General features: G+C 57.7%; 9 protein-coding genes across 9 annotated transcripts; 4 read left to right on the top strand and 5 right to left on the bottom strand.

Annotated features, from left to right (window-relative positions):
* Positions 1-380: 380 nt before the first annotated feature.
* IUM83_04932 (putative lipase) lies at positions 381-1356 on the top strand (the record flags this gene model as incomplete). Its single annotated transcript, XM_067929036.1, has 2 exons — positions 381-1118; positions 1201-1356. The coding sequence occupies 2 exons, from the start codon at positions 381-383 to the stop codon at positions 1354-1356; spliced, it is 894 nt and encodes a 297-aa protein (XP_067794874.1).
* A 261-nt stretch (positions 1357-1617) lies between these two features.
* IUM83_04933 (Dual specificity protein phosphatase 1) lies at positions 1618-3607 on the top strand (the record flags this gene model as incomplete). Its single annotated transcript, XM_067929037.1, has 3 exons — positions 1618-1906; positions 3359-3401; positions 3475-3607. The coding sequence occupies 3 exons, from the start codon at positions 1618-1620 to the stop codon at positions 3605-3607; spliced, it is 465 nt and encodes a 154-aa protein (XP_067794792.1).
* Positions 3608-3963: 356 nt separating this feature from the next.
* IUM83_04934 (uncharacterized protein) lies at positions 3964-5069 on the bottom strand (the record flags this gene model as incomplete). Its single annotated transcript, XM_067929038.1, has 7 exons — positions 3964-4041; positions 4104-4208; positions 4271-4309; positions 4397-4642; positions 4721-4771; positions 4839-4916; positions 4974-5069. 7 exons carry the CDS (start codon positions 5067-5069, stop codon positions 3964-3966), a joined length of 693 nt encoding a protein of 230 aa, XP_067794790.1.
* A 228-nt stretch (positions 5070-5297) lies between these two features.
* Positions 5298-7151, bottom strand: IUM83_04935 (uncharacterized protein; the record flags this gene model as incomplete). The annotated part of the gene is made up of 3 exons (XM_067929039.1): positions 5298-6524; positions 6588-6985; positions 7079-7151. The coding sequence occupies 3 exons, from the start codon at positions 7149-7151 to the stop codon at positions 5298-5300; spliced, it is 1698 nt and encodes a 565-aa protein (XP_067794882.1).
* A 106-nt stretch (positions 7152-7257) lies between these two features.
* On the bottom strand, positions 7258-8907 carry IUM83_04936 (Tyrosine decarboxylase 1; the record flags this gene model as incomplete). Its single annotated transcript, XM_067929040.1, has 1 exon — positions 7258-8907. The coding sequence occupies one exon, from the start codon at positions 8905-8907 to the stop codon at positions 7258-7260; it is 1650 nt and encodes a 549-aa protein (XP_067794872.1).
* Positions 8908-9038: 131 nt separating this feature from the next.
* On the bottom strand, positions 9039-11415 carry IUM83_04937 (Vacuolar protein 8; the record flags this gene model as incomplete). The annotated part of the gene is made up of 6 exons (XM_067929041.1): positions 9039-9115; positions 9195-9237; positions 9305-10910; positions 10977-11032; positions 11111-11204; positions 11276-11415. 6 exons carry the CDS (start codon positions 11413-11415, stop codon positions 9039-9041), a joined length of 2016 nt encoding a protein of 671 aa, XP_067794873.1.
* A 101-nt stretch (positions 11416-11516) lies between these two features.
* On the bottom strand, positions 11517-13936 carry IUM83_04938 (uncharacterized protein; the record flags this gene model as incomplete). Its single annotated transcript, XM_067929042.1, has 7 exons — positions 11517-11921; positions 12005-12103; positions 12176-12235; positions 12304-12392; positions 12461-13047; positions 13120-13364; positions 13439-13936. 7 exons carry the CDS (start codon positions 13934-13936, stop codon positions 11517-11519), a joined length of 1983 nt encoding a protein of 660 aa, XP_067794875.1.
* A 2925-nt stretch (positions 13937-16861) lies between these two features.
* IUM83_04939 (Abnormal spindle microcephaly-associated protein) lies at positions 16862-18187 on the top strand (the record flags this gene model as incomplete). Its single annotated transcript, XM_067929043.1, has 1 exon — positions 16862-18187. One exon carries the CDS (start codon positions 16862-16864, stop codon positions 18185-18187), a length of 1326 nt encoding a protein of 441 aa, XP_067794798.1.
* A 1202-nt stretch (positions 18188-19389) lies between these two features.
* On the top strand, positions 19390-20613 carry IUM83_04940 (uncharacterized protein; the record flags this gene model as incomplete). Its single annotated transcript, XM_067929044.1, has 2 exons — positions 19390-19497; positions 19564-20613. 2 exons carry the CDS (start codon positions 19390-19392, stop codon positions 20611-20613), a joined length of 1158 nt encoding a protein of 385 aa, XP_067794931.1.
* Positions 20614-21507: the final 894 nt, after the last annotated feature.

Raw genomic sequence — 21507 nt, forward strand, 5'->3', positions numbered from 1 at the left:
CCCGCGCTGTATGCTGCTCGACCTTCCGAGCTATCATACTGATCGCTGCTGCCTGAAGAGATGCAAGCGGCGAGGTGCTCGGGTCAGGCAGAGCAGAGCAGCCTTTGCAGCCTCAGGCAAGGCCCGCAGCATTTCGGCCGGCGGTTTGGTTCAACGGACCCACCACGGCAACATGCGCGACACGTCCGTGAGGCGACTGTAGGCCTTTTCCAAATCCAGCACCACCGCGACTATTTCCACTGGCCCCTTCCCTTAAATTAATCTGTGTTCTCCTCCTCTCCCAGCAATACCCTTGAACTTTACCTATCATGCGTAAAGTTACCGCGTGGGGCACACTTGAATCTGCCGCTTCAAGCCCGAGAAGAATGACACACGCGCGCATGAGCATGCGGGTCCGTGTCCGTCTCCTGCGTCTGCTGCTGCTGCTGCAGTCGCTCGCCGTTGCCGCCGCCAGCGTGTGGGAGTTCTCGTTCCCAGCAGACCAGCTGCCGTCCAGCTACAACGAGAGCACGGCCGAGTACCTGGCGCACGTGACGTCCGTCTCGTACTGCCAGGAGCAGCACATCGTGCACTGGAACTGCCAGCCGTGCGCGCTCGTGCCGCCGCTGGAGGGCGTCACGGTAGTGGAGGACGCCAAGGACAACTTCCAGGGCCTCGTGGGCTACTCGCGGCTCTACGACGCGCTGGTCGTGGCCTTCCGGGGCAGCATGGACGTCACCAACTGGCTGGACAACCTCACCTTCCTCAAGAGACGCGCCTACGCGCAGTTCCCCGGCGTCATGGTGCACGAAGGTTTCTACTGGGCCTACCGCTCCGTGGCGCCGCAGGTGCTGTCCACGCTCCACGAGCTGCGCCAGAAGCACCCAAAGGCGGCGCTGATGGTGGCGGGCCACTCGCTCGGGGGCGCGGTCGCAGCCATCTGCGCCTTCGAGCTCGAGTACATTGAGAAGATGCCGGTCAAGGCGCTCTACACCTTCGGGAAGCCCCGCGTGGGCAACACCAACTTCAGCGCAAGGCTGCGCAACGCCAGCATGGATGTGTACCGCGTCACGCACTTCCAGGACGCGGTGCCGCACCTCCCGCCGACGTGGACCGGGTTCGAGCACACGACGGAAGAGGTGCGTACGCTGCTTCGGTAGCGAGTTGATAACACCTCTGAAGCTGCTAAGTTGTTGTGCTTGTTGTGTGTTGTGTCTGTAGATCTTCTACGACGAGTTCTCCGCCAACTACCGCAGCTGCAGCCAGACGGACGGCGAGGACCCGACCTGCTCCAACACGTGCTCGCCCTTCAGCTGTACCAGCATCGTCGACCACCTCACCTACTTGAACATTACGATGAGCCATCTTATCTGCTAAAATCAACGAAACCCGCACTGGTTGACTGCTCTCAATAGCCATGTGCATGGTTCATGCTGTAAGTTCCGCCGCACGGTCCTGAGGAACCATATTCCTGGAAGCGGTAAGTGCGGCGTCTATTTTTTGATCCTGGAAAATGCTGGTTCCATTCGCCGGCGAGGCTTACAACGAGACCTGCCACGGCAGACACACACAGCCAACTTTCATCCCGTACTTCTCTCGAACAGCGAAAGCCAATCCAGCACTTTCTGCCGGACCACAATGTCGATGAGAAAGTCTCCAGGGCTTCGGCTGCAGACCTCAATTGTGCAAGACAATATTCCCGTGGAAATCGCTGCGGGTTTGTTCGTGGGGTCTATTCACGCCGCCTTCAACGTCGAAGCGCTCAAGTCCAACAAGATATCGCACGTGCTCAATCTCGCGGGCAGCTACGCGACGTTCCCGGAGGACTTCACGTACCTGAGCCTCAGTATTCGTGACAAGGAATACGCTAGTCTACTGAGCTGCCTCCCCATCGCTGCCGTGTTTATCGACGCTGGACTGAAGCAAGGTGGTGTTCTCGTTCATTGTGCCGGAGGACGCTCAAGATCTCCTGCGGTCGCGATGGCATTTCTGATGATGAAGCAACAAATGTCGTACTCGGCAATTTCAGCCCACGTGAAAGCGTTGCGGCCTGTTGTCAGCCTGAACGTTGGTTTTGATGCTCAGCTGAAGTGCCTAGAGACCGCGTGCGGAGATGTTTTTATTGCAAACCAGCATCTTCTCAAGGCACGCTTAGCACGTCTAGCCCAGCAACACCAGGACGGCGAGCTTAATAGTGAGGTAGCTCGAAAGCGCCGCCAGTCTCAGCAAGCGTCGGACCCACCCCCGCTGTTGAAAAAGCAGTCTTCAATTGAGATGCTGGCCTCTGGATGTGATAATCGCGGAATGCTTGGCGAACGAGTGCCCTGTGGATTCTGTCTTTCACTGCCTCCGGGCATGAATTGTGCCAAAACGGCCCCAGAAAAGCCTTCCTCATCGTTTATTCCAGCGTTACGCTCAATGGGAACCATGTTTGGCTGCCAGTGTTGTGGAGAAAGTCTGTTTTGTGCGGGTGCCATTGTTCACCACCACGACATATCAAAAATCACCGCCCAGGTAGGAATTTCTCGTTCGGATAGTGGTGGGTCGTGCTTTTTGGGTGCTTTACGGGGCCAAGTAGATGGCAATGGTAAGGGTGATGCACCAAGAAGTACCTCGATAGAGGAGGGGCACATTGTCGTCACTACGCGAGAAGCCGTCACGAAGAAGCCATTGCTTGCCAAGTTGCGATTAAGGCCTCACAGCCCCAACGTAACGGTGGGGAACGGTACTTGTGCTGGAGTCTCCACTGATACGTCTTCCAGCAGGAGAAAGAGTGCATCCCCCGTGCTCACGAAGCCAAACCTTGATCCCGAGCGTGAAGGAGAGGGAAATTTATCTCAGCCGCTGCAAATTCTACAACCTGCACGACGTCCAGCTACTGAAGAAAGTAAGCGTACAGGTTCAGCTACTTTGTCTCCCAACAAATCGAATGGGGAACCCAAAAAGAAGCCGGGGGCTGGTTTGTGGCGCTCTCTTACTTCTTTCAAGCCCTCCAAACGCACTGCTAAGGATCCGCACGACGAAAAGAGTCGCCAAAATCACACCGGAATACCCGAGCTGCAAAAGCCTAGTTTACCCTCTTTTGTATCCGACGACACGGGATCATCGGGGGTTCAAACCCCTGCTCATTTGGTATTTCTGAAGCGCAACGCCGCGGACTGGCATAGGAATATCCAGCAACTTGTGGACATCAATCATAGCACAGTATCACATTCTACTGGTGCGCCAACTGTGGAACAAATGGCAAGATTGGTTCATGAAGATTCGACAGTGATAGTGGCCTTGAATGACTGCAAGCAGTGGTTTGTGGATCCTCAGTCATGGACGATTGATCAAGCGGCAGCGCATCCAGAGGGGGCAATTCGTTGTCCGAGAGAAGCATGCGGGGCTATTGTTGGGGAGTGGCGATGGGAAGGTTTAAGGTACAAGACGGCATTATTTGTTGCGAGTGAGAAGTTCCCAAGCTAACATTAACTGCCATTTATGATACCGCAGATTTGCGTGTGGTGGCAGCGTTGCTCCAGCTTTTGTGATGAAGCGAGATGCTGTCTGCGTTTTGGGAAACATGACGTCACAATCGTCGGAGCTCATGGCCATAGCCAGTAGCGCGGTTCATCGAGAAGCCTAATACTGCCACTACAGCTAAAACAATACTCCTACGACGATTCGCTTTTCGTTAACCTTGAATTTGATTGAGAATTGATCACATGTATCACGCAGGCTTTCAGTCAGAATCCTGGGTCTGTAAAGCGCATCATCTCACTGTGATTCTCTAAAACTTCTTCATCTTCCACTGTGGAACCAGTGTCAAACACTTGCATTGGCGAGTTGGCTTGTAGCTTCAAGATATTCTTGGACTGGTTGAATTTTGTCGATGGGATTGTCGTCTCAATTGGTAGCAACACGCTCTCACCTTGCAACCCGTCAACACTTGACCTGTACAAACCATCATTGGTCCATTGATAAGTGTGGGTGGATGGTGGTTTAGGCACTGCGCTGCACATACTTCATCTTTTTTTGGGACACTGCAGCATTCTCAACCTGGTTGTCTTCGTGTGGTGCCTGATAGCATTTGCAAACATCTGTGAGAACAGTTACTCCACTCTTTTTGCCCCAAAACTAACCTTGTCTGGGCTGAGCTTTACTGGTGAGCGTAACGAGGTAGACGAAAAAGCAGGCGGTGGTGAAATCTCCTCCGGATGAACGAAATCTGGTTTATTGTAGCTGTTCTGCTTTGACAGCAGCACATTAAATAACAATACCAACAAACAGAGTGTTTAGGAATACCAACCTGGCCTGTGCCGTGCCTTTGCTTCGCCACTGAGTCCAGCTGCTCAATAGATTCGTAGATTCACACACAGACATCATCGTTGTTATGATGCGATTTGCAGCTGAAAGGTGGTATGCATCCGCAAACCTCGGCTGTAAGTTGATGCAGTGTTGCCAAGTCCTCGTAAAAAGCGATGGACCGCGCACCAATCCCGGGCTCCCGGAGCAGAGTCTCGAAAATGGATGGCGACGAGCTGAAAGTGGACACACAGGATTCGGATCCACCGGAGTAACTTGCAGGAGAGAACGCAGGGATGTCTTGCACTGGTTCCGTTGCAGCTACACTAACTCCCGCAGAGATTGTTTTCGACGGTGACGTGAGGTGGTGCATTCCCTGATGAGGGGGATCCGCCACCGACACAAATCCAGTACGTTGATGAGATTGGTCGAGTGGCGGGGGCTCTGGTGTTACTTGCTCTGGCTGTGGATGGTGATTCCTGTTCGCTGCTGCTTGTTGGCGCTCCTTGAAGTGAAGATTGTAATCAGTTGTAATAGGTAAGTATTAGCTACGGAGTGATCGACTTCCTCACCAGCATTTCCAGCTCCTCTCGCTGCTCCTGCTGTTTGCGTGCTTTCTCCTGCTCCTGCTTAGCTTGTTTCTGCAGAACCTGTAGACGGAGGGTTATTACCCGCTCTGTATCCTCGCATCCCTTGCAGTATCACACCTGCTGCTGGAGCTGCGCTGCATAGTCCCTTTGCTGATTCGCCTTTTCCTCGCGCTCCCACGCCGAAGCTCCGTGAAGTACATTGCGACGCGCCATCACCGCCGATGTGAGGCGGCTCCCTAAACTGGATCCAATATAGGAATATGTCTTCGTGTACGTGAAGGAAGTCACGATTTTTTGGACTGGTTGCTACTTGCACCCCTTCCACCGCCCGTCAAGACGGGCAGCTTCGATAGCACCACCGGCCGAGGGGCTCGAATACCTGACGGGGCAACGGGTTGACGAGGGACTGTCGACTTAACGCAAATTCTCGGAAGGAAGGAGCTACTCCCTGCGTCGTTGCTCCGTGGTGGCAAAGGGAATCTTGCGTTCGTTTTGGCCCATTCGCAAGCTTACTAGCTGGTCAGTGGAGTCCTCCAGCATGGCAGTCTGCTTGCGCACAACCGTTTGAAGCCGCGCGACCATGCGTTGAAGTTCCTCCATTTTGGCGTCGTGATCACGTAGCGTCTCGCCAAGCTGCTGCTGAACCAGCGACTTGATCAACTCAACGGCCTCCTTTTTCATCACCTTGCGGCGGGGTTTGTCTGGCGAACGGACTTGTGGGCTCGGAGACGGTACTGCAGGATCAATGTCACGCTGATCACCCTCGTACTCTTGTTCTGCCACCTCAGCAAAACGACGCTGCACTTCTTCCTCCGCTGCTTTCAGTTGCAGTTGCTGCCGTTGCTCTCTCTCGTCTTCCACATCACGCTGTTGCGATATCCTACCTTGTTCTTGTTGCTCTTCAGCTTCCGCGCTATCCTGAACAGCTTCTTCCTCAACCCGCTGACTGTGGTTTTCGTCTTCGTCTACCTGTCGTTGCTTGTCATTTTCTTGCTGCTCGCGCTGTGGGTTTTGCTGCACTCCCATTGCAGTTCTCTTCTCGCGCTCAATTTGTACGCGTCTCCGCCAAAAGCACGCCCACCGCAAGCGAATCCACTTCTGAATATCAATCGCCGCTTGGTTTTCTCGTTCCCAACGCCGGCGTGCAGTGCTTTGCTCGAGCTCGCGTTGTCGACGCTTCCGTTGTCTAGAATACGCGTGTGTCGCCCACCGCTGGATGCAAACGGCAGCGATCTCGCTCAATTTTTGCTGTTCATCTCTCCTCTCCCTGGCATACTTCTCCTGAATGACGACATTGTGACGACGATAATTCCTCGCAATTAATGTAGCAGCGGCGTTCTCTGCTTCGAACGTAGTGTTAGGTTGCTCCACTTCAGCGTCTGTGTGCGTGTTATTTTCCTCCTCTTCCCGGGCCTCCTCGTCCTCAGTAGTTTTCTCAAGGTCAACTTCTTCGGCTCCCTCTTCTGCACGTTCATGCATGTGGCCTTGTTGCTGCGGATACGCAGACTCGTCGTCATCGTCCTCGGTATCTTCTTCATTTTCAAGATATTTGACTTCTTCTTGTTGGCGTCGTCTGCTGTAGTATTGATCACCTTGTCCTTCCTCGTCCATTTCATCATCGTCCCGTTCCCTCCAGCTTTTTGAGTGTCGTAACCTATCTCGCTCTGCCTGCACACATAAACATTAATTATTGAGCACTACTTCGTCGAACTCCTATCTGCCACAACGAACCTGCCGTCGAGCGTCTCGAACTGCGTGGGTTGCTCGCTCCGCTTCCTCTAGATTTTTCCTCAGCTGGAGAACAGTTCCGATGTGTCCACGAAATTCACTACGGAGCTCTGGCACCATGTCATCGTCTTCATCCTCGAGTTCAGGTGTGTCGGGTGTTTGCCGAGGCTGCTGCTGAATCCGTTGCCTTGCACTCGCAGGGGGCCTAGGCGTCGTGACTGCATCCACAAGCATTTTGGTGCTTTGTTGTCGCACGACACCCCGCTGTGCCTGAACGTAGTTGGACGGGAAGACACCGACAACACCGGGGATTTCCACGTTGTACCCGGACCACCACCCGTCATCTTGTACTCGCAGCACTCTCAGTACGTCACCTTCACGAAAGCCCAACTCATCCGATTCTGTAAGTCCACGGTTCCACCACATTCGTCGTCAGTCAAGAGTATGCGCAGTCAGCTACATTTAATTATTCGCCCTGCTATAGCATTTCCTACGTTCAGGCTCGTAGTCGTAAAGAGCGATGACCTGCATGCTCCAGTTGCGCTCTCGAGATCGACGCTCCTCCATGGAGACAATGTCGCCACGTGATCGAGAATAACTATGCAGACTCGGATTTCTGACTGAAATAGCCTGATCCGCCTGTAGTTGAAGGTCAAGAGTCTACTCTACACGGTCACGCTGCCGACGCAAAACTCTCACGCTGAAGCTGCTGCCACTTCGGGTTTTCGTCGATGACCTCCGTGAGCACCTTCGAGAGCAAACTCACCACATTCTCAATGTGCCAAGTGTCCACCTCGAGGCCACCGATGGCCAGACGCAAGAAGTGCACTCCGTCCACAACGGAGTGGATGAGGAACGCTTTGCCCGACTCGTTCACGCGACGGAGAAGAGCTTCGTTGATTTCACGTCCTCCGAACGCCACGTAGAAGCACACGAGACCCATTCGCGCCTTCACAAAGAGCTTGAAGCGCCTGTCCTTCGTCAAAAGCTCTTCGGCCTGCTTCGCCAGCGCGACCGAGTGGCGAATGTGCTCGCGGAGACCAGTAGCTCCAAAGCGACGGAACGTGAACCAGAGCTTGAGCGCTCGGAAGCGGCGGCCGAGCGGTACCTGCCAGTCCTTGTAGTTAGGAGCCGACTGCATGAAGTCGTTCTTCAGGTACTCCGGGTCGAGGGCTAGTGCCTGGACAAGAGGACGACGGTCCTTCACCCACAGCAAACTCGCGTCGAAGCTCACGAGCAGCCACTTGTGCGTGTTGACGCAAATGGAGTCGCAGCCTTCCGCGCCATCCAACCAGTGCTGGTATTCAGGGCACACAGCAGCGGCACCTCCGTAGGCTCCATCCAGGTGCACCCACACGTGCTCAGGCTGCTCGCGCGCGACAGCAACCAGCTTCCGCAAGGGGTCAATTGCCGTCGTGGACGTCGTGCCCAGCGTGGGCATCAAGCAGAACGGCACCAAGCCCTTCGCCCGGTCTTCCGCCATAGCACGAGCAACATCATCAGGCGCCAGCCCGTAGTTGTCCGTGTCAGCCTTGCCTCGAACCGTGGGCACCACTCGCAGGTGCGGGAGGTCCAGCACCATGCAGCCCTTCTCGGCGATAGCGTGCGTCTGGTCCGAGACGTACAGCACGAGTTTGGCCGCCTTCTCCTCGCGAGCTGCACCCTCCAACCCCTCCAGAGCTGCGTTGCGCGCCGCAATGAGCGCGCACAATGCTGCTTCACTCGCTGAGCCTTGAATGACGCCACCGCCGGGAGAGCTCGTGAGGAAGCACTCGGGCAGTCCGAGCAGCTTGGCCATCCAGTCGCAGACCACCTGCTCGAGTTCCGTGGCTGCCGGGGCCGCGACCCACGAGAACCCGACGACGTCCAGCGACGAGCACAGGTAGTCAGCCAGCACGCTGGGGTCACTGCCGCAGATCTTGAAGTACGCGTGGAAGCTGGGCGACGCCCAGTGCGTGAGAGCCGGGAAGATGAGCTGCTCGACGTCGCGGAAGATGTCGGCGTAGCTCTGCGGGTCCTCGGGGCACTCGGACGGCAGCTGGGCCACCAGCTGCCCGGGCTTCACCTGCGAGCGGACTGGGTACGAGGAGCTGCCGGCCTCGCCGCGTTGGGGGTCCCGCCGCTGCAGGTTCTCGTGGTAACGCACCAGCAGCTCCGTGAGCGCCGCCGCCGGGTGGCGAATGGCCTCGGGGTCCTGCACGTCCAGCGGGCGGGTGGACTCCAGCGCGCGGCGACGGGCGAGGTGCTGGAAAGCGGCCAGCAGAGCAGCACCGCCCACCAGACCCGAGCAAAAGGCGGCAGCAGTGGAGGTTGAGTCGTGCATGACGTAGCGGAGACCGAGCAAGTTCAAGAATGAAGGGAGAGTGGTTGATTTGACAAGCAAACGAGTTTGAAAGGGATTGTGCCATCTCATCGATTGTGCCATCTCATCGGGTGTACAGTATGTTGAAGTGGTTACTGCGAGCTGGAGCTTATGTGCAGTTGGCGCTCGGCCTCGTAGGCGGCCACGAGTTCTATGAATTCACGCCACTCTGAGCCCGTTCATGCAGCAAACCCGTCAGCCACTGCACGAATGAGGCGGAGCAGATCGCGCAGACAGACAACACGCACCTGGTTCCTCCGGGCTTTCGAGCGCCAACGCCTTGACCTCGTTCTGCCAAGAAACAGGTACACATAGAGTCAAGACGCCGTTAGGCACTTGTCGACGCGAGCAGACGTACGTTTTCCTCCATGGAGTTGGGCTCTGCTGGCTGCACTTGAGCGGCCTTACCGCTGCCAGTCGAGGTCTTCTTCGCGAACTTCTCCATCTCGCACGCGTGGACTTTTTGCATGGCCTGAATCTGCTGCTGGGCGTGCTTCAGCTTGACATCTGTCTTGCCTTTGGCCAGAGTGAGCCTCGCCACCTCGCGCTCCAGCTCGGAAACCTGCTTCCTCTTTGTCTGCAGGTCCGTCGTGAGCCCCTGCCGCACGGCCAGTGTGATCTCCAAATGCTCCTTCTGTTCCTGAAACTTGGCTTTCAGCGTCGCGTGCTTCTTCTCCAGCACGCGCGTTGACTTGGCGAGCGTCGACTCAAGTTGGTTGATAGTCTGCCGGTCATTCTTCAGTTGGGTTTCGAGCTGGAGGATGCGGCCCTTCCTCGACATCAGCGCCACGTCGCGGTCGCTTTGGTGGACAGCGAACTCACTCGCTTGCTGCTGAATGCTCTCCAGCGAGTCCTTCGTCTTCTTAAACTCGTTATTAAGACGTTCGCGCGCGTCGGTAACTGATGCTTGGAGCACGTGATGAAGCCCGCGAACTTCCTTGACAAACCGAAGGAGCTTGGCCTTCTCTGCTTCATGTTGCTGGTGGCAAGACTGACGTTCACGCTCCCATCGGGCGGCCTGGCCGTCTCGTTCCAAGAGTAGACTGTCCGCCCGGTTTTCCAGTTGCTGGCGTTGGAGCTCATACTGACAAAGGTCACTGTGCATTTTCGCGCGGAGCTCCAGTATCTCGATTTGAGCTCGTTCGAAGCGCTCCTGTTCTTGCCCAAGCATTTGCAGCTCTTCAGAAGTGCGATCGAGCTCGGCTTTGAGCGTACGGTTCTTCGCCTCTGCAAAGCCCCGCTGCAGGACCTCGTTGTTCAGCTCTCCGTTGAGTCGGTCATTCTCATTCTCCAGCTCGAGTTTCACCTTGGTCAGAGCCGCAATCTCGTGCTTCCACAGCTCTGCCTCTGTATTGAACCGAGCCTGTTGGTGCTGCAATTGCGTCTCCTTATCCTTCGCTAGTGTCATTTTCTCCAGCGATATCTCTTCCTCGCGAGCCATAACCTTTGCCTGGAAGCTCTCCTTCACGTTATCGAGTTGCTGAGCAAACAGATCACTGGACTGTTCCGAAGCAGCCAGCTTTTGCTCCAGGTTTTGGATCGTTGCGCGCGTCGTGACAGCTTCAGTTTCCATTTGTGCCTTCTCGCTCGTGAGTAGCTCAACCTGAGCCTGCAAGGATGCGAGGGCAGCGACAAGAGCATTGGAGTTTCCAAGAGGAGCTACGCCGCCGCTTCCTGTTCGGCTTCCGCTGCTCTCAACCACTTTCGACTTCAGCGTTTTAGTGCTCGATACGACGGGGATTTCCGCAGTTTGCTCAGAGCCAAAACTTTTGGCACGTCCTTCGCTTGTGTCGGCGATTGTTGCCGCCGTTGTCGCCAGCTCGAAGAGCGAATCACTATCCGAGTCCTTTGAAGAAGCTGAAGTTTGAAGCATATTTTCCGCCGAGTCCGCTCGTTTTTGAGAGAAGAGCTTCGACGCCGGTGAGCTAATCGCCAATGAGGACGGCCGCTTCGCTATTCGCTTTCTGCTCCGTCACACCACCAGGTTAATTCACGCACAAGCCAAAAGACCAACCAACAGAAGGACGTACTTTGACGCAAAAGAAGGCGAACGGGGCTTGGTAGTGGCAACGCTTTTACGAGCAACCTGCACACACACAACAACAACGGCGGCTGGATCAATAGTTGGTACCTCGCCTTCGTAACCTTGGTCGATGTCACGAACGGGTTTGTTCGGGGCTACTGCTGGCATCGGAGGAGGTGGTGCTCGCGACGCACTGATCCTCGACGAAAAGTCGAGACGAAAGTCTGCACTCGGACTACCAGGACAGAAGCGCAACAAGAGTTAGAGCGATTATCCCGACGCCAACCAAGACACACACCAATCTACCTTCTGGACCGGCTGCTGGAGGAGGCCGAGCGCGATTCATCGTCATCTTCGAGAAAGCCGAACACCTGCTGATCGTCCAGGTCGTCGAAGTTCACGTCGCTGCTGCTCGAGAACGACGACCCGGATCCTCGGCGGCTCATTGCTTCCTGCTCCCTCGACAAGCGAACGAAAACTGCCGCCGTTTCAAGCCTGATCACTATCGGCTAGCTTTGAATGCACTTTATTACGATTTTTTTTTCTTTCACTTTCTGGAGCGCTTCAGTGACGTGGACGGCTGACTCGACCTCTTCGCCCGGTGGCGACGGAACTTTTGCGGACCGTCACCAACCATGTCGCTGACAAGAGTCTTCCGTTCGATCGCTGAGTCATCCCAAGACGAGCCGAATTGGGCCTTCCGATTCACTCGCAGCGCGCCTGCAGCCATGTCCACGCTCGGTGTGTTTTTGGCTGTGCCATCGGTACTGCTTTCATGGTTTTCCATGCGCCAGAACCACTCCCGAAGATCAGCGCGCTCCTTGCACTTCAATACGCAGCGAAACAACAGCCGAAGCAGGTAGAAGAGGATGATGAATCCCGACAGGACAATGGCACAAAGGATGCCTGCCTTCATAGTTGTGATTACTTCGCGCACGATGAGAATTTCATTCTGTAAAACAACAACCATCGACAGAAGGCGCGATGAGCACGAAGACTATATGCCCAAATGGTCATATAAAATACTGTACCCACCCAGAGAGCAATGTTATCTCGCCGGACATCATCCAGCAGTCGACCATAGCTTAGCAGCGTCTGCTCGTTTGCAGCCAACTCTTTGGCTACGTGCTCCTTCTGCAAAAGAACAACGAACCATCAATACACTCCCACAGAGCCCAAAGTAAATATCAGGGCTTTCCGGCGTACCAGATCAACGATCATAGAGCGGATTTCCTTGAGTTGTTCATTCAACGTCTCTTGGTTCGCCTGCGATAGGAATCCCACGAGTGAATGAGCAATTTGGCCCAGCACATCGCATCTCCTCAAAGACCTACCTGTAGCATTTTAATGGCGGCCCACTGGTGTGTGTGAAATTCCTCGAGTTGTCGTCCCATGACGCTTTGGTTTGCTTCTAATGCTTGGACTGCACCCACAATAAAGTCAGACACTCGAACGTCAATCGATAAGCCAAGCTCTTTTGGTGGTGCTTACTCTTCTTGGTAATCCGCACGAAAATGCTCTCCAGTCGCCCAAGACCTTGTGTTGAAGTCGCTGCAACGTTATGAGCTGCTGACAGCAATGAGGCTGGGGTTGCTGCAGCACTGCTCGGTGCAGTTGCGTTAGCACTGGAGCCGTTAGTTGATGCACTAGCATTAGTGCTCGATGCGCCATTGGGCACCGCGCCGGGCGTTAGCACTGCGTTGTCAACAACGTCCACATCAATCGGATCGGTCGCTGCCATAGCTGTGTGCTCATTTACGATCGAGTTTGCAGCGACCTCTGCCTCGATCTTCTCCGGCGTATAGTCGACCAGACAGCACATTCCATGGCTCCGATAATGCTCGACTCGTTGAGACTCATTGTAAAACACAGCCACGACCGTGTTATTTTTCTCCATCAGGCATTGACTCATGAGCTCCGTCGGGTCTGGGATGCGGGGCACAGAGACCTCGGCACTGTCGGGCAAAGCGGACAGCTGCGGGGCTGGGATCGCAACCTGCGCATCGAGGGCCTCCACTTCTGCGTCGATGCTTTTCTCCAGCTGCGAAATGACTTGCGTGAACGTCCGACCAAACACCCTGCAGCAGAACGCAACACACGAATGAGATCACGATATCGCAACAGCAGCGTCGACGTCAAAAACAACCCACCGCAGTTGACTCAGCGTGCAGTAGTACTCCGATCCATAGTGCGACAGGAACCGGAACTTGATGTAGCGCACGTGCTGCTGCGCGTCCAGCTGGAACGTCTGCTCGCCGTTGGCGTGCGCGGCCGTGAAGTTGCCCAGCACGAGCCACGTGTCGGTGGGATAGTTGACGCTGCCCAGCACGATGAAGTCCTTGACGGGCGACGAGAACTTCTCGTAGTTGGCGATGGCGATGGCGTCCGCGTGCACCTGGCAGAGCAGCAACCACGTCAGGCGCGTCAGTGCAGACCTTCTCCTCTCTATCTCTCTGGCACACCACTCACGTCTTCCGAGAGGCTGATGACGACCCACTTGCGCGGGTTGGAGCACGGCGTGAGCATGTACCGGTCCTTGTCGGGCACCAGCAGGTTCGTGGGGCTCTTGGTGTCCGGCGCGGCGTCCAGGATCGTGGCGCCGGCGTCCAGCGACGCGTAGTTCTGGCGCTTGCGGTTGTCCACGCTGTCGGCGTCCACCACCTCGAAGAGGCCGCTGGGCACGTCCAGCAGCGGGTCCACGTCCTCGTCCGCCAGCTCCGTGTCGGCGCTGGGCTCGTCCGGCTCGGAGATGCGCCGCGGACTGGAGGCGGCGTCGGAGTCGCCCGTTGGCGGCTCGTCCTGCGTCGGTTCTGCGTCCTGGGAGACGCCCGAGTCGCCGCTAGGAGCGTCCGCAGTTGAGCTGGGCGAGGGGTCGGACGGCGCGTCGGGAGTGACGATGGCGCGCGCGCTGCTGAGCGCCAGAAGCAGCAGCAGCAGCAGCGCCGCCATGCGCAGCTTGGGGCGCATGGTCGCAGCAAGGAGGAGTTATGGGATGAGCGGTGATTGGGTGAAATAGAGGGGTTGTTTTGATCAATCAGATGGAAGCTGCAGACATTAAATGAGGACAAATTTTGTCCTCGAGGACATCGGCGGTCTCACCGCGACTAACTCTGAAACAGCCTTTTCCGCAGCTGGAAAAGGCAGTTGCCGAGTGTTAAAAGCGCGGTTGCCCCCATCTCACAGGTCGTGCCGCGTGCTGCGCGTCTGTGTTGCTGCTGCAGCTTGGTGTGCGATGACGACCCATTCGCCCCGGTCTGCTGCTGACTGCGGCCAGGTCAGGCCGGAATGAGTGGGCGCCGTCAGCGCTTCATCCGCATCTCGGTGAGGCAGGAGGAGGGATGCGCGACAGCTCTCGGGAAAGTCTCCACCGCCCCGCACAGCGATCTTTTTGGGCTGCAACCGGTGAGGGCGACTCGGCGCGGGTCTCGGTGAGGCCGGGCGGCACTGGTGAAACGCAAGCGAGTGCGGGGATAAACGGCTTGTTTAGATGCCGGCCTTGCCCGTCTTGGCGCCTGAGAAATTGCGCTGGAACCCAGCAAGCCTCGATGCAAGCGCCGACGGCCTCGCCTGATCGCGCTGCAGCAGATCGTGCTGCCGCCGCTGCAGGCAGCTTGCAGCTGCGGGCGGCACCGCGCCGCGGTCCACGCGGCAAGACGTTGACGTTGCGCCGCGTAGCAATCCTCGTGAAGGGCCCGTCAAATCGGCAAGATTAACACGCGCTGTACACACTTTAATACGTGTACAGTTGCAGACCAGTACATGTACGACAGCGAGTTTCTGTTGCTGCTGTCACGGCGGAAGTGCCGGCCGTCTCCACCGCCTGAGCCCAGCCTGTTGCAGCACAGAGCGCAGGCAAGCAAGGAGCCAGGCGCATATCCCGAGAGGGTTTCTCGCATCAGTCGATTCGTCTCCCTGTCAGAGAGTCCCTGACTCATTTTGATGGTGTACGCTCCGCGGTGACGACGGCGAAAGAGGCGGTGTCCCCCTGTGACACATGCTCCGCTGCGTTGAGCGCGCCCGATTTGCTGCTGTTAACGAACGGTTGGTGAGCAGCACGGCTGCCCGCGGCGCGCACCGCAAAGACAAGAGCTCTTTGTTTACACGGCTGCCCGAGAAGCTCGCCATCGCCGCGAGCACCACGCAGGCACCCAAGGCCCGCGCAATTCAGCGCCAGGCCAAGCGGGGCTCGCGACATTCACCTTCGTCCCACTTTTTCCTGCCTTGAACACGAGCTGCAGCTTGCGGGCTTGGCTGATGCCGACTACATACAGTACGTACTGTACTGTAGCGCCTGATTGTCGCCTCAAGAAGCAAACGCCCAGTTTGCTCCGGAAGGAATCCTTGAACGCAACATTGGGTGGTGATGTTAGACGGGAATCTCTTGTGGGGGTGTACAGTACACGTGTACACCGTGTACACGTGAACATCCGACCACGGTGCCGACCAGCGGGGCGATCCGCTTGCGCGAGCTTGAAGCAGACCAACTGCAACAACTGCTGCAACTTGCAGCCTGCAAGTCGTGCTCCTGCTGTGGACGGCTAACGCTCGCGGGGGATGCTCCGTCTCGACAATGCGCGCAACTTCGACTTGCGGACCAATCGCAGCGACTCGTCCAGCGAGACGCCGTCCGGCTCGATGCGGACGCGCATTGTACTCGGGGCGGAGGATCGGGCCCGGGATTGGCAGCCCGCGCTCACGGCAATCGCTCGCTGAGTCTTCGGTGTGCCTTAGGCTGTATCGCCACCCGAAGGTGGCGCCTTCCGTGCGTGAACACGTACACTGTACCTCTTGGACCTCGAGCCACAAGGAGGATGCTTGAACAGCGGTGGCGACGGAGATGATGCCACCGGCTGCGGCTGGAGCGCGTAGCGAACGGAGACTTTGCCCGCTGCGACACCGAAAGCACCGCTGCTCATCAAGGCTCTGCTGCGCGGCGGCGCGCCGCTGGGCCACGGCCGATTGGAGCTCGGCGCCGGCAGGGAGAAGGCAGCCGGAACCTGTTATTTGCATAGCTCCGGCCAACACGCCGCGTTCGTCTCGCTGGCGGCATGACGTGACTGCGCGCAGGGGCTCTTGCCGCGCGCCTAGTGCTGTCCAACAGACACTCGCGTGTCAACAAACGGCGGTGTTGGCGCCCAAACGGGGCGCTGCTGGCGCAATGCGGAGAGACTCGGCGCTCGCTGACGAGGAGGGCGAGGCTACGCGTACAAAAGCACTGTGCCAACTCAAACCGAACATGTACAGACTGCTGGGGTGCACCGATATGCTCAAAAGGAACAAGGGGCTGAACAGCGACGAAGGTCGTTGTGTGTGGGCAGGCGTCTTTGGTATGTCGAATGTGTCTGGCGTTTTGATACATGTAGATGAAAAGCAATGCATGTTCTCCAGACAATTGCGTCGAGTCGAGTGTGTAAGTTACAACTCGCCCATAGTCAAACTAGTATGTACTTACCGTGTTGGGTTCCTTACAGCAGTACAACTGGTACATGCGTTCGGTGCGTCTAGTCCACATATGTCGGCGAGGACGCCCCCTGGAGGACACTCGTCTCGTCTGGGCCGATCGAGGTCGTCGTGCAAAGGTGCGTGAGTAACCCGCGGCGTCGCCCCGCCCAGCGAGCCTGCGCCTTCGCTCCGTCTTGGGGCGGGTCCGCTCTCTGTGGCGCCCCGTTTGGATTGCAGAGACGTCCTGATGCCTTATGCGGGCCTGCGCCTGCATTGCGAGCCTCGCAGCAAGTTGAAAAGAGATCCGGAGCAGGCGCGCGAGCACTCATCCGTTGTCGCTGTCAACCTCTTTCAGCATGTCGGCGCGGCGCCGAGCGCCTGGCAGTTGGGCTTTTGCCAAGTGTAGCACAAGCGTCGACCTCCGTAGAGAGAAGAGAACCAAGGAAGAGAATGCTGACCGCCTCTAGCCCGCGTCCGTCCTCCTCCCAGTGGGTGGCGCCGCCCGTCGCGTCCTGGACGAGCGAGGAGATCGACATGATCCAGGAGATGTTCCTCTCGGACGAGAAGGCCATCCAGATCCGAGATATCTCCATCAGCGGCGGCAAGCTGCCCGTGGCCGAGGACCCGCTCGCCGTCTCCGTGGAGCAGGGCGCCGACGCCACCAGCATGCTGCTGTCCCCCATCGGCGCCGACGACGACTTCCTGCAGCAGTTCATGGTGGACGAGAAGGACGCCATGGCCGCCTTCTTCCTCGAGGCCATCGACCCCTTCCAGAACGTGCCCGCGGCCAACGTCGTCGACGCCAACGCCGTCAACGCCCAGCAGCCTGTCGCTGCCAGTGCCGCCGTGCCTGGCCCCAGCGACGGCCGCCCGGTCGAGCACGTGCTGGCCAAGCTTCGGGCCAAGGTGGACGGACTCAGCCGCCTCTACTACTCGCGCTGCATGAACATGTCCGGCGCCGACGACTCGAGCATCAACAAGGTCAAGCTCGTGCTCGCCATCGAGCGGCTGCAGCGCGTCATCCAGGGCCTGTCCCACGAGAACGCTCAGCTCAAGAAGGACACGACGAGCAGCTCGCAGCGTGGTGAGCTGCTGCTTCAGGGCAGCAGCGACTGCACGGCAGAGCTGGAGCGACTGAGCCAGACAATCGGCGAGTCGGAGTGTGCTGCGGCCGTCGAGGAAGGCATGCACCTGGCGATGAACTGCTCCATGGACGGCGAGGTGCTCAAGGACCACCAGGACGAGCACGGCTGGGGCTACAAGAGCGTGGTGTCCCAGGACGGCGTGTTCACCTACAGCCTCAAGAAGGAGTTCCCGAAGGGGGTGAACATGCACGACGTGATGCAGAAGACCTGGGAAAGCGTGAGCAGCTCCGACAGCTTCTCGTGCATCTACTACGGGTCCGTCAAGGCGCAGCTCGTGAAGCAGGTCGGCAAGGAGACTGTTATCATGTACGATATGACCAACCACGACGCCACGCGCGTGGACCGCGTGCTCGCCGTGCTGTTCCGGAAGAAGCTGCCCAACGGATACATCCTGGGCGCGCGCTCGATCAACGTGAACCCGGCTGGCATGTCCGAGCAGACCAACCTGCGCTGGATGGACTGCACGACGTGGCAGCGGTACGAGTGCAACGAGAGCGGCGGGTTCTCCGTCACCTCCGGCGGCCAGCTGTCGTACCCATCGCGTGCTGACGTCGACTTCATGGCGGTGGAGATCCTGTGTCTTCACTTGAGGTGGGAGAACCGCGCGGTGGGGGCGCAGTTGACGATGTGAATACCCAGCGGCACTTCACCGGCCGCCAGCCCTCGCCAGCAAGAGGCGGCGAGGAACATGTGTGTGTGCAATAAGTGTGTGCGATGTGAAGATGGAGGCGAACGGAAGGCGTTCGACGTGTGCAGCCACTGCAAAACCTAGCAGCAACAGAAACAACACCCACCCCGACGAAAACTTGCGGTGCGGTACAGCTAATTTATTAACGACAAATACACAAACGAGCACTTTGTCCTGCACTTAGGTACTTACTTCTTGCTTCCTGCCTACATACATGTGCATCACGAACGCGCTGCCGGGCAACTTGCAAAATTGGCTGGTCCCTGCGCCGTCATGCTACGCAGCCTGCCTGGGCTATGGCGGTCATGGTGGGTGGCTATCGATTGCGCAAAGGAGACAAGTTACAGCGAGGCGAGACGGTGGCCTCGTGGAGAAATGGAAAGCGGAGAGAGAGCTTGCCTGATCGAGCCTTGACAAACGAGGATCCGAATTGAACCAGATCCCTTCCAGGCTGGAAGTTCCAGCGACGACGTTGCTTGGCAATCAGTCGTCCCAGCGCTGCTGAATGTGCGTTGGCCGTGTGCATGCACATACTTGGAGCTACAGACTGTAGCCTACAGTACACTTACAACAAACAAGAGCTGCAACTGGGCAATGCACCACGCACGTCAGAAGCCAGGACCGTTGCATGTTCCAAGAGCGCTTGCCGCGAGTCCGCATGCTCCGCTCTATACTGTTTTCGGCCCCCTTTCTCGAGTGGTCCCCTCTGTCCCCAAGCTCTGCAAACACGTACATGTCCTCGTATATCAAACGACGTCCATCGACCTTGGCCTGTGTCACTGAGGCACCAGCTGTAGCGGCGGTCGTACCCAGGCCAGTACTACGAAGTTGTTCGTGATCCTTCACAACGTGTACTGCCAACCACGACTATTCATAGCCTTCGGGGCGCTCAACGTATACACACATCTTGCAATATAACTGAGCACTAGCTCGAGCAGCTTGCGGTCCAGGCTGTTTCAGCACATCGACCTGTAGCCACAGAGGTCTTGCACCTGAATATCCATGTGACAGTCGCAAATGTGCTTTCGGCCATGATATTTGGTGGTCGTCATCTCCTCTCTCTAGTTGCAATCTTTCACGCACGCTACACAGCCGCTCCAGTATCGGTGGAACTGAATCCCACGCGCAAAGAAGAACACGGCATAATGGAGCTCCTCGACCTGACGGGCGACGACCTGGAGGAGGTGCTGGCGGCCGCCGACCAGCGCACCAAGAGCCGCCTGCGCGCCAAGCGCCTCTACTACAAGAAGCGGGTGCGTCGCGCGCCATCCACCGCCGCTGCAACCGCCGCTCGCTGACGCCTGTGTCCCCTGTTACAGAACCTGCTGGACGATCTCCAGCGCGACGTGGACGCGCTCGAGGCCGAGTACGAGCGTCTCATGGCCGCGCACCACCAGCGAGACGCGTGCCCCACGCCCGACGGCCCCACGCCCGACGGCCCCGCGCCGGCCGATGACGCCGGTGCCGGCGCTGTCCACCGCGCGTACGTGCAGCTGGCGCAGGTGAAGCGCGCGCTGGCCAAGGAGAACGCGGAGCTCAAGCGCCTGCACGCCGGCTACGTGGAGATGGAGCGGCAGGTGAAGCAGCTGGCCGCGGCGCAGAAGAAGGCGCTGCTGCAGGCCGAGCAGGAGCAGGAGCACAAGAGGCGCAACCCCGTGCTCAAGGTGAACCCGCTGACCCAGGACCAGTGCGCCGAGATCGCGCGGACGTCGTACCGGGAGATCAAGGCCTTCCGCGAGAGCGACACGGGCTTCTCCACGGGCACGAGCGTGCTCGGCTGGCGAGACCGCCACGTGCTGCGCCAGAACAAGCTCATGTTCTCCCTGGAGAAGACGTTCCACGGCCGCGCGACGGACATGATGGCGCGGAATATATGGGAGATCCTCTCGCTGCCGGAGCCCATTGTGATCATGCGTCCGCGCGACGCGAAGGTGCACTTCCACGTCGTGCAGCGGCTGAATGAGGACGCCGTCGTGTACTACTACACGCTGGAGCGCGAGCACACGGACGTGCGGGTCCGTGCGTTCATCTTGGCCATGCGAGTCGACCTCGGGCCGGACGGATGCATGGTGATCCTCCGCAACCTCGACCCCAAGACGTACCTCCAGCACGACGGAGACTGCACAGCGCCTGTTCGACGTGGACGACGGAAGGTCGAGCCGCACAAAGAGAACTTCTGGCTGGACGTGTTCGTTTGGAGCTTCTACGAGTATGCGGGCGACCACCTTGACGACTGTAAGCAGACTTTCGGTGGAGAAATTGAAGGCACAACGCTCGCAAGCACAGGGTGGTGGTCGATTGAGATACTCGAGATGGCGCTGCGCATGGAGAGCCGGGGGATTGGCTCGCGAGGGCTGCTGCGGTGGTAGCGCTGGCAGACAGCGAGCATTTCAAAGCAAGGCGCCCCGTCAAAAGCATAGCACCTGTCAACGTCGTGCTGGACGGGGAGAACCTTCGTGTGTGGAGCCAAGGGCATTTGTGATGTATTTCAAGAAGACTATCGGGGGAAGTGAGTGTGCGAAGCGGGCCGAAGTGTACGATGCGAGCCCGAGCGGCCGAGCAGCGCTGTGTTTCTCGACTAACTATCTGCTCAATGGAACACTGTCATATTACCGGAGACGACCTTGTCGTTGTGGTTTTTGTTTGCCGGCAGGTCGAGGACACTAGAGGCATGGCAAGCAGCGATGGGTGTGCGGCCAACCACCACGGCGATCCGCCCGCGTCTGCCTTCCCAGGGGCAATTGCATCAAGAGGAGGAAGCAGGCACATCCTGGTGACGTCGACTGCAATCCCTTCGAGGCCAGTTTCAAGCGTGCGCCGACAGTAGCCCGCGGTGTTCATATGGATGGGTGAGTCAGCGCCAACTTCGAGTGCAGCGTGATCATGACTCTTGATTCAAGAGGGGCTCCTTTTCACAGGCCGGCACGCACGTGCTCGAGGGCGTGCTCGGTAGCGTTGACAACGGCAGCGGAAGGCGTGGAAAGCTCTTCCTGGAGCATCGACATTGTGAATGACAGCCCTGGCCGGAGGCATTGCTCGCTGTGTACATTTACACGATCACGAACGACGGCAACTAGGTGTATATCATCATTGATGATCAAGCTGAGCCCCATCTACCGCGGTCCTGCATGACCGAGGCCGGCCTGAAACTGCTTGACAGCCGGACTAAACGCGTTGAAGCTGGATGTCACGACGTGCATAGGTGCTCGTCACGCCTGCAACTCGACTCGCACCGACCGCACCTCTGCTTTCCACACGAGATT

Source organism: Phytophthora cinnamomi, assembly GCF_018691715.1.
Source record: "Phytophthora cinnamomi strain GKB4 chromosome Unknown Contig23, whole genome shotgun sequence".
Taxonomy (NCBI): Eukaryota; Oomycota; class Peronosporomycetes; order Peronosporales; family Peronosporaceae; genus Phytophthora; species Phytophthora cinnamomi.